Raw genomic sequence first — 10,073 nt, 5'->3', positions numbered from 1 at the left:
CTGTGTAGGGCCCTGTTACCACCGGATGTGGAAGTTGATCTCTTCGCTGGTAAAAAATAATTCCACTTCCCCCGGAACCCAGATCATCCCCGCGATTTCCTGTTTATTGCATTAAGGCGCCGGGTTTCCGGGGCTCCTGGCCCCGCTTATTCCGCGGGGGTCGGCGGGGTCGGCCTGGGCGCCCGCTCCGCCTGCGCCGCCGCTGCGCTTTGTCCGCTGGGCACCCCGCTTCTGGGAGGGGCGGGCAGACATGGTGGCGGCCGCCGCCCCCTCCTCGGCCCTGGCGTGCGGCGGCCTCCTCGCGGCTACCCGGCGGGCCGGTCCCGAGCGGCAGCCCCGGGGTGGCGATGGGGTCGCGCCGAGGCAGCGGAGGTTCTGCGGGCGACTGGAGGTTGGCAGTGGGCGGGAGAAGGAGGAAGGCAGGCGCGGCCGGGCCCGGCCTCTGGCGCTGCGGTACCCTTTGTCTGGGCAGCTTGACGGCCCCGCCGGGCTCTCCGGAGAGGGGAACGGGCGGCGGGGGCGGCGGGTCCTGGGCGCCCTGTGCTGCGGGGCCGAGAGGCGTCCGGGCCGCGGCGGGATCGGCCGGCCCAGACAGGGTTAACGGGAGAGCCTGGCCAGTCCCGCGCGGGGCCCCCGCAGCGACAGCCTTGGCCGCGGGGACTGGAGTCCTGAGGGGGAGAAGCCTGCCGTTTTGAAGGCTTGGGACTTCTGCCCGAAAGACTTCGCCGCCGAGACCCGCGGGTGCACGGCCTCAGGGAAAAAGTTGAGAATTTTGCCAGGTCATCTCTGCCAGGGCACAGTTCATCGGTGTGTATTTAGTGTGTTTCGGTGAAGCTCTCCAAGTGTGTTGAATCAGCGTGCCTAGCCTCGAGGGTGCATCGTGAAAACTGAAACCAAAGGAATGATACAGGCCTGCTTTGTGTGTGTCTTCCCACTTGAAGCTTGTTTTCAGTACAAATACTCTTGCTTTAAACCTGATTGGACTGTGGCGAGCGGACATCTGTTCCAAGGAGGGGCCGAGACCACAGTACTTCTGAAGGGGGCTTGATAATGTGGAAACATTTTAAGTTTTCTCTCCGGACTGTTTTGCTCTTTCAATTCAGGCAAGTTACTGAAGTACGTTTTTTATCTAGAAAAAGGTTTGATGTAGGCTGTAGATGGTCCTTGTAAAGTATATTGCCATCCCAGAATGAAAAGATCCACTCTCATTTATTATGCAGAAGTTAGTGGCCAGACATTCTTGTAGTTTATCTCATGTAAAGACCCACCCAGCTTGGTTTAAATTTTTTTCTCACTGACGTATAAACCATCAGCTTTGATACTTCCATTTTCAGGGTCAGACTTTGAGGAAACTAAAGATGGCTTTATTTTTTTTCTCCTGGGTTTTTTTTTTTTCCAAAAACAAAAAATACATCCATTACATGTTAACATAGATGATTTGTTAAGAGTAACATCTTGCATTTTTGCAAATCTTTTTAATGCCTGGCTTAATAGAAGATTCTCAAATCTACGTCACTGTTGTGGTTAGCACACCATGTAACCTCTGGAACACTCCACTGTACACTCATACTTTTTTTTTTTTTTTTTTAAACCAAAAAACAGAAATGTGTCATTCTTACCGTGCTTTCACCATACAAGTCAAATCAGGATGTTATGCAAGACACATTTTAACAAGACGAATAAGATTGATTCCCATACTTTTTTTTACTGGGCTCCAGCTTTTTTTAAAAGTTGGAATTTAGGTACCTAAACAAAATCACAGATAATGACTGCATAATCTTCCTATGATCTTGGAGACTCAGGAACATTTGAAAATATTCTTAAGTGATTAAAAAATTTAATTCTAGTACGTACAATGATTTACACAAGTAACACGTGAATTCCACATTACGTATGCTATTAACACTTGTGTGTAAATGTTATTTTAAAGATGAAACATGCTGAAAACTATAGGAGGTGCAGATTCTACGGAAAACTAGTTCTGCAGTGAATCCTTTGGTGAAACGAATAGTTCGCAGATACGTATCCTTAGAGTTCTTTGTCTCTTTGAATCATTCTGGGTTTTCTAGGTTGGGAGACAATTATACCTAATTGATTAATGCGTAAAAATTTAAGGCCATACTTTAATGGTTTTGAAAGGAAGCTAAGTTTGTTTCCAGTTGTTTCTGTGAACTCTAGTCTGAATCTGTCAGTCTGTAGTTCTCTACTGTTCCATCAACAGGAAGCATCTGGTCATTCTTGGTGTAATTGTTAGAAAATACCAGGTGTATTTTTAATGTTTGCTGTTTAAATGAAAATAGATTGGATCTTGGTTAAGTTTACTTGGTTTGGCCAGGCACAGTGGCTCACGCCTGCAATCCCAGCACTTGGGGAGGCGGAGGCGGGCCCATCACCTGAGGTCAAGAGTTTGAGACCAGCCTGGCTAACACGGTGAAGCCCCATTTCTACTAAAAGTACCAAAAATTAGCCGGGTGCGGTGGCGCGCGCCTGTAATCCTAGCTACTTGGGAGGCTGAGGCAGGAGGATCGCTTGAACCAGAGAGATGGAGGTTGCAATGAGCCGAGATAGCGCCATTGCATTCCAGCTTGGGCAACAAGAGCGAAACTCCTCTCCGTCTCAAAAAAAAAAAAAGTATGCTTGGTTTTAGTTTGTTTTTTCCTCTAACATTGTGTCATTATAATGGACCACATCTCCTGTACCATGGATGTTTTGTTTTGTTTTTCTTTTGCCCTTCATTACCTTGTTAGAAATAGTAACAGGTAAAGTTCACGTGTCATGAGGAATTCAGAAATTACATGAAGTTTTGCATCATGAATTTATTTTTGAGGGTGCATGAGGCGGTTACCCAGTCTCTGTTTGCAGGTAGCCTGAGTTCAGATGAACTCTCTGATGGCCTTCATCTCTTCTGACTTTGCAAACGTTAAAAAACAAACCCACACAAAATCTCGAAGTTCAGAGCAACTTAGTTTCCTTAGTGTCATCCTTCCCCTCCCCTCTCCTCCCCCACAACTAGTATGATTTCCAGCTAGTAATCACAATGTTTCTATAGCCTGATGTGCCTACTTTGGTATAGCTATAATTAGTATTATAGTTTTCTGAAGATGTTTGTTCCGTCATGCTTTCTAGAAGGTAAATCTAGCACTAGATGAGGTCAGTATTAGGGCCTGTGTTTTTTCTCAGTGTTGACATCACAGTGCTCTATACAGAGAAGATGCTTTGGTGCAATCCGCTGTCAGTTCAGTGGTTGGTGGGTTAGTGCACCTTCCTCTGTCTCTCTGTCTGTCTCCCTCCCTCCCTCCCTCCCTCCCTCACTCTCTCCTTCCCTCTCTCCTTCCTTTCCTACCTCTCTCCCTTCTTCCCTCTCTGTGTTCCCCTCTGCACCTTTTCTTTCTTTGACAGGGTCTTGCTTTCCCTGTTACCCAGGCTTAGTGCAGTAGTGCGGTTATACTTCACTGCAAGTTCCACCTTTCAGGCTCAAGCGATGCTGCCTCTGCCTCATCCTCCTGAGTAGCTGGGACTACAGGTACCTGCCAACGTGTCTGGCTAATTTTAAAATTTTTTTGTAGAGACGAGGTCTCACTATGTTGCCCAAGCTGGTCTCAAACTTCTGGACTCAAGTGATCCTCCTACCTTGGCCTCCCACGTGTTGGGATTACAGGCGTCAGCCACCAAACCTGTTGGAGAGTAATTCTGAAGATGGTAGAACAGCTTATTGAAAGAGCAAGGTGTTAGCCCCACTTTAGTTTGTACTAGTTATATTATACGTGGGGTATTGAGTCGGCTTTTTGGGTAGCATACTATCATAAGTGAGACCTTGTATTCATTCTCAGACTTTATCAGAATAATCTGGAGAGCTAATAAGAAACCACACAGAGGCCCAAACTTATGTAGGGTAGGAACGGACCTTTATTTTTCTCATTTCCAAGGTGGTAGACACTAAAGTGTCAAAATCACTGATCTGTAGAGCATAAACGAGGACCTTGATCATGAGAGAAATGGAAATGAGAAAAAGTTGAAAAAATGGGATATTTGACCTAAAGAAGAGGAGCTTCTTTTAAGAAGTAACAGCCACCTTTAAGGATTTGGAGTTCTGTCACACAGAAGGATCAGATTTGACCAGAAGGAACTAGGGTCAGTGGGTAGAAGTTTAAAAGAAACAGATTTCCGCTCTATTTCAAGAGAAATATCCTCAAAACTGTGAAAACAGAATGAGTTGTTTTGGGTGGTAGGCTGTTCCTTTTCCCTGACAGATTGAGGATTCTAGAGTAGAGGAATTGTGCTGAAGGAGAATTTGGGCTAGGTGTCTTAAGTTACCTATAAACTTTGAGGTTTTATTAAATATGCCGAGGTTTATAGGTGGAAGAACAAAAAACTAATTGAGTGAAACAAGCTGGGTAACTGGATAATAGTTTTTGCCTTTTTTGATAAAGAGAAATGAGTATTAAGTGAGAAGGCTATTTAATGAAGGACTGTAAACCACACTGTAATTTGGCAGATTCAGAAGCCTTAAAAATGGGCATACTTTCTGACATGGAAATTCCCTTTAAAGAATTTTTTTTTTTGGTGTAGTAAAGATGTGTGTGAATATTTAGCTGTGAGCATACCAATTGCGGTGTTGTTGATTATACAAGCTGTGTGTTAATACCTTTGACCCCCACGGTAATCATATGGAGTGGGTAGTACTATTTCTGTTTTTCAGAAGAGAAAACAAGCGTAGAGAAATGAAGTTGCTTGCTCAAGGTACCTGAGTTACTTAAGTTTTAGGGCCAGGACTTGAATCCAACCACTGTGACTCTAGAGCCAGTACTATTGATCATTATATGGTAAAATTGTAAACCTAAATGTTTCACAGTGATTGTTAGGGTCCATCCATACAGTGGGGTACTGCCTTCTCAGCCATGAAAATGATAGAATAATATAAATACATGAAAGGATGTCTTGGTATATGTAAGTGAGAAAAAGTAAGATTTAAAAACATGATTCCATTTGGTAAAGAAACCCAAAATATATTGATGTTTGGAAGGATATGTGCCAAATTGTTAAATGGTTATTTCTGAGTGTAGTTTTATAGGTGATTATTTTTTTTTTTGCTTATCCAAATTTTCTAACTTCTACAATGACTATAAATTATCTATCATATGTTGTAATTAAGATATTAAGATGTTATTTTTCAATAAAAAATAAATATGTTACATAAGCTGAGAAATTTGGGTTTTATACTCTGCATTTTAAGCAAGTTTGTAGAAATTGTACATAAATGAGAATTTGTAAATGCATGTAGTGTTTTGTAATTTTTTGTTTGATTCCTTATTCTGGAAGTAATATCAATTGAGTAGAGAAACATACACTGACTCCTAGCACCTAGCATAATCAGTTATCTCATTTTCTTGTGTTTTGTTACTCTTATGTGTAGTATTTTAAATATTCATCCCAGTGTCATCCCAGTTAGTCACACTCTAGCTGTGTGATTTTAGGCAGTTTACTTAATCTCTCCATGTCTCAGTTTCCTTCTTTGTAAAATGGGGATTATTATAATACTTAGCTCATGATGATTGGAAAGAGTAAATGAGTTATTTCATATAAAGTGAACAGTATCTGACACATAGTTAATAGCTCAATAAATGTTAGCAATTATAGGATCACAGTCCACCATTCAGACACTTAGGGTCTAATAGGTTATGGAATTAGGATTTTTTTTTGATAAGGTTAAGGTAGTAATGTATAGCCTTCCAATAGAGTCCAGTGCAGTATCCCCCTTCAAAAATGTTACTGTTTCTGCAGCAAAATGTATGAATGTTTGCACTAAATAGGATAAAGACTGTAAATAGCTTCATATCAGTTTGGGTAAGGTTTACCACAAGATGAGTTATTTTGGGTTTCAGAAGTTTTTTGGATTTTTGGAATTGCAGATAAGGAACCTATAAAATATTAATTTTGAGTCCTATTTTATAATATTAAAACATCTTTTCATGGCATTATATAGTTTTATAGTGCATGGTAAATTAAAGTCAATTAAAATGAAATAATGGAAAATGTCCACCTCCATCTCCTTTGATTAAAAAAATACTGAGCACACTGATACTATGATTTTTAAAAAAAATTTTTTTTTTTTTTTTTTTTTTGAGATGGAGTCTCTGTCAGCAGGCTGGAGTGCAGTGGCACGATCTTAGCTCACTGCAGTCTCCACCTCCTGGGTTCAAGTGATTCTTCTGCCTCAGCCTCCCGAGTAGCTGGGACTACAGGCGTGCGCCGCCACGCCCAGCAAATTTTTGCATTTTTGGTAGAAACGTGGTTTCACCATGTTGGCCAGGATGGTCTCGATCTGTTGACCTTGTGATCTGCCTGCCTTGGCCTCCCAAAGTGCAGTGATTACAGGTGTGAGCCACTGTGCCCAGTCTAAAAGTTTCGCAGTTTAAAATAAAAAAAAAATGGCTGGGCGCAGTGTCTCATGTCTGTAATTCCCGCACCTTGGGAGGCTGAGGTGGGTGGATCAGTTGAGGTCAGGAGTTCGAGACCAGCCTGGCAAATATGGTGAAACGCCGTCTCTACTAAAAATACAGAAATTAGCCAGACATGGTGGCGTGCGCTTGTGTCACAGCTACTCGGGAGGCCGAGGTGGGAGCAACCCTTTAGGCTGGGAGGTGGAGGTTGTAGTGAGCTGAGGTTGCGCCACTGTACTGCAGCCTGGGTGACAGAGCAAGATTCTATCTCAAGAAAAAAAAAAAAAAGAAAAAAAAAACTGAAACTTTAAAAAACTACTCTTGTTAGTCCCGATTATGATTCTATTTTTAAGAATATTTTAAACCCACTAATGCTGTGATTATATAATATAGAATCTTTTTTTTCTGAATGAGGCTTGGGCATTCCTATAACCCAATTAGCTTGTTTATGTCTCATTACACTTGAGGGATAAGATACTTTTACTATGGTGATTTACTATAGTAGTGATTCTTTTTTTTTGTGAGATGGAGTTTCACTCTGTCACCCAGGCTGGAGTGCAGTGGCGTGATCTTGGCTCACTCTAACCTCTGCCTCCTGAGTTCAAGTGATTCTCCCACATAGCTGCAGTTACAGGTGCCCGCCACCACACTCAGCTAACTTTTTTATATTTAGTAGAGGCGGGGTTTAGCCATGTTGGCTAGGCTGGTCTCGAACTTCTGACCTCAAGTGATCTGCCCGCCTTGGCCTCCCAAAGTGCTGAGATTACAGGCATAAGCCACTGCGCCCAGCCTATAGTAATGATTCTTTAAAGGAGGTGGGTAAATGCCGGTATGATACCTGTCTTTAACACACCCATTCTGTGCATGTAGAGACTGAGGTAGTTTTAAAATTACAGAACTGAACTTTGGAATTAGGTCGATTCTTCTCATTATGATAACGGTTTTGGATGTATAGCCCCTTCTGACTTCTGGAATCCTTTATGTCTACAGCACTTCCCATGTATCCAAACAGAGGAAAAAATAATTAGTAGTCTAGTGCTTGTTTCAGCAGCAAATATACTAAAATTGGAACGATGCAGAGAAGATTAGCATGGTCCCTGCACAAGGATGACACATAAATTTGTGATGTGTTCCATGTTTATTCTTTTTAATGATAAAAAATAAAAAAAATTTGTGTGATAAGTGAATGATCTAAAAAATTTCCTTTACGCCCTGAATGGCTCGTGTGAACTCTGTGTCTTTGCCGATGTGATTATTCTTCCTATGTTCCTTTACTTGTTCCATTCATAGAGACCCTCAGTTTCTCTGCCTTAGTGCTATGGTCTAAATGCTTGTGTCTCCCCATAATTCGTGTTGAAATCTTAACCTCCAAGATGATGGCATTAGGAGGTGGGGCCTTTGGGAGGTGATTAGCTCAGGTGGGTAGAGCCCTCACAAGTGGGATTAGTGCTCTTAAAAAATAGACTCCGGGCTGGATGCAGTAGCTCATGCTTATAATCCCAGCACTTTAGGAGGCTGAGGTGGGTAGATCAGGAGGTCAGGAGTACAAGACCAGTCTGGCCAAGATGGTGAAACCCCATCTCTACTAAAAATACAAAAATAAGCTGGGCGCGGTGGTAGGCGCCTGTAATCCCAGCTACTTGGGAGGCTGAGGCAGGAGAATTGCTTGAACCTGGGGAGTGGAGGTTGCAGTGAGCAGAGATCGCGCCACTGCTCTCCAGCCTGGGTGACAGAATGAGACTCTATCTCAAAAAAAAAAAAAAAAAAGAAAAGAAAAGGAGACTCCAGACAGCTTGTTAGCTCTTCCTTCCACATGAGGTTACAGCAAAAAGACTGCTGTCTAGAAGCTGGCCCTTACCAGATACTGAATCTGCCAGTGCCTTATCTTGGACTTCTCAGCCTCCAGAACTCTTAAAAATGGTTTTCTGGGCTGGGTGTGGTGGTTCATACCTGTGATCCTGGCACTTTGAGGAGGCTGAGGTGGGAGGATTGCTTGAGACCAGCCTCGGCAACATAGACTCCATCTCTACAAAAAAAAAACCAAGAAAATCATTTTCTGTTGTTTAGTAAACTACCCAGTTCATGGTATTTTGTTACAGCAACCCAGTCTAAGACATTTAACTTACTCCTGTACGCACTAGATACAGTCTGCACTTTGACATCAGTCACTTATTTTATATTTTACTGGACTCATATTGTCAGATTTTTCCACCATCGATTTCTTCTGTTTTCCCTCACAGGTCACAGCATATTTGTGGAGGAAGGTGAGTAATTATGAAGATTTCTTGGCCACTATAAATTTATGCTGAACAATTCCAAATAGGCCCTTCCTACTTCTTGGCAATCATCTTATTAATTGCATTTTTCTGTTGTCTTATATTCTTCCTCTTTAACTCTTAATAGATGCCATTTACTTCCATTTAAGTGAAAAAGGAAAACAGGATACAAGCTTGCACATTTTTTTTTTTCATTGTAACCATGACAAATCACTGTTCTTTCATCTTATTTTGTAAATTGAATGGAAGAAGAATCCTGCTGCCACAGTTAACCACCTCTCTGGTCACTGACTGTTTTTTTTTTTTTTTTTTTTTTTTGAGATGGAGTCTTACTCTGTTGCCCAGGCTGGAGTGCAGTAGCACGATCTCGGCTCACTGCAACCTCTGCCTACTGGATTCAAGTGATTCTCCTGCCTCAGCCTCCCGAGTAGCTGGGACTCCAGGCGCGTGCCACCACGCCCGGCTAAGCTTTTATCTATTTTTAGTAGAGACGGGGTTTCACTGTATTAGCCAGATGGTCTCGATCTCCTGACCTTGTGATCCGCCTGCCTTGGCCTCCCAAAGTGCTGGGATTACAGGCGTGAGCCACTGCGCCTGGCCTTGATCATTATTTGCAATGTTTTTTCTTCGCTATCTTAAAATATGTACGGACTTCTGTACTTTGGGAGGAAAAAGAATCAGTTTTGATGAACTGCTGCTACTGTTCTATCTGCTGCATTTCTCTTCTTTATTTTCAGAAATTTTAAGAATTGACTTACCGTTGTTGCCCTGAGTTCTTTCTTTTTTTTCGGAGACAAGGTCTCACTGTGTTGCCCAGGCTGGAGTACAATTGCAGCTCCCTGCAGCCTTGACCTCCCTGGGCTCAGGTGATCCTCCTACCTCAGTTTCTTGAGTAGCTGGGACTGCAGGCATGTGCCACCATGCCTGGCTAATTTTTGTATTTTTCTGGTAGAGACGAAGTCTCACTGTGTTGTCCAGGCTATTCAACTCCTGAGTTCTTTTACTACTTCTTTCCTAAATTACGCAGTTTTTGGAATATCATAATTCAGATTGTTGCTTCAGAGGACATATTTTTTGTCAATAATAACGGCTTCATCCTGACTCTCTTCAGCTAGTATATATGTGTTACTATTTCCACCGAGGCTTCTTAATGTTCTTTCCTTGCCCTTTGTGTTAGTTTGCCATCCTGGTTTTCCCTTCTGACTACTGCTTTTCTGTTTTCTTTGTTGTTTCATGAGCCTCTTAGCACTGTTAGTCTCATCAGTACTTGATTATCTATTCCCCTCTCAGATGTTTTATATGCTGATGGCTCCCAAATGTGTGTCCCATCCGTGTTTGTTGCTCTAATAGTTTACTG

The 10,073-nt window shown here is 42.5% G+C and overlaps 2 protein-coding genes and 1 non-coding gene across 10 annotated transcripts in view; all 3 read left to right on the top strand.

Moving 5' to 3' along the window:
- The window catches only part of GABPB1 (GA binding protein transcription factor subunit beta 1), a 71,180-nt gene that overhangs the window by 483 nt on the left and 60,624 nt on the right, over positions 1-10,073 (top strand). For 2 of the 8 annotated variants that reach the window (XM_038009975.2, XM_008016632.3), the window contains exon 2: positions 8,681-8,704. The exons of 3 other annotated variants lie outside the window; for them this stretch is intronic. The gene's annotated coding sequence lies outside the window, so the exon portion shown is untranslated. Of the gene's footprint in view, positions 1-28; positions 50-8,680; positions 8,705-10,073 lie in introns of those variants that run through there. 3 more of the 8 variants (XM_073012170.1, XM_073012168.1, XM_073012169.1) reach the window with 2 other exon arrangements.
- Positions 58-7,627, top strand: LOC140710463 (uncharacterized). The gene has a single exon (XM_073012171.1). The coding sequence runs from the start codon at positions 251-253 to the stop codon at positions 599-601; it is 351 nt and encodes a 116-aa protein (XP_072868272.1). The 5' UTR covers positions 58-250; the 3' UTR covers positions 602-7,627.
- Positions 7,480-7,582, top strand: LOC119628267 (U6 spliceosomal RNA). Its single transcript, XR_005244556.1, has one exon. It is a non-coding gene; the product is annotated as a U6 spliceosomal RNA (small nuclear RNA).

This window comes from Chlorocebus sabaeus, chromosome 26, assembly GCF_047675955.1.
Source record: "Chlorocebus sabaeus isolate Y175 chromosome 26, mChlSab1.0.hap1, whole genome shotgun sequence".
Lineage (NCBI taxonomy): Eukaryota > Metazoa > Chordata > Mammalia > Primates > Cercopithecidae > Chlorocebus > Chlorocebus sabaeus.
The sequence above is the reverse complement of the archived record's forward strand: the minus strand, read 5'-3'. Positions and strand labels throughout refer to the sequence as shown.

What these genes read in the sequence shown, in the direction of transcription:
- LOC140710463 (XM_073012171.1), top strand. Translation starts at nt 251, where the DNA reads ATGGTGGCGGCCGCCGCCCCCTCCTCGGCCCTGGCGTGCGGCGGCCTC.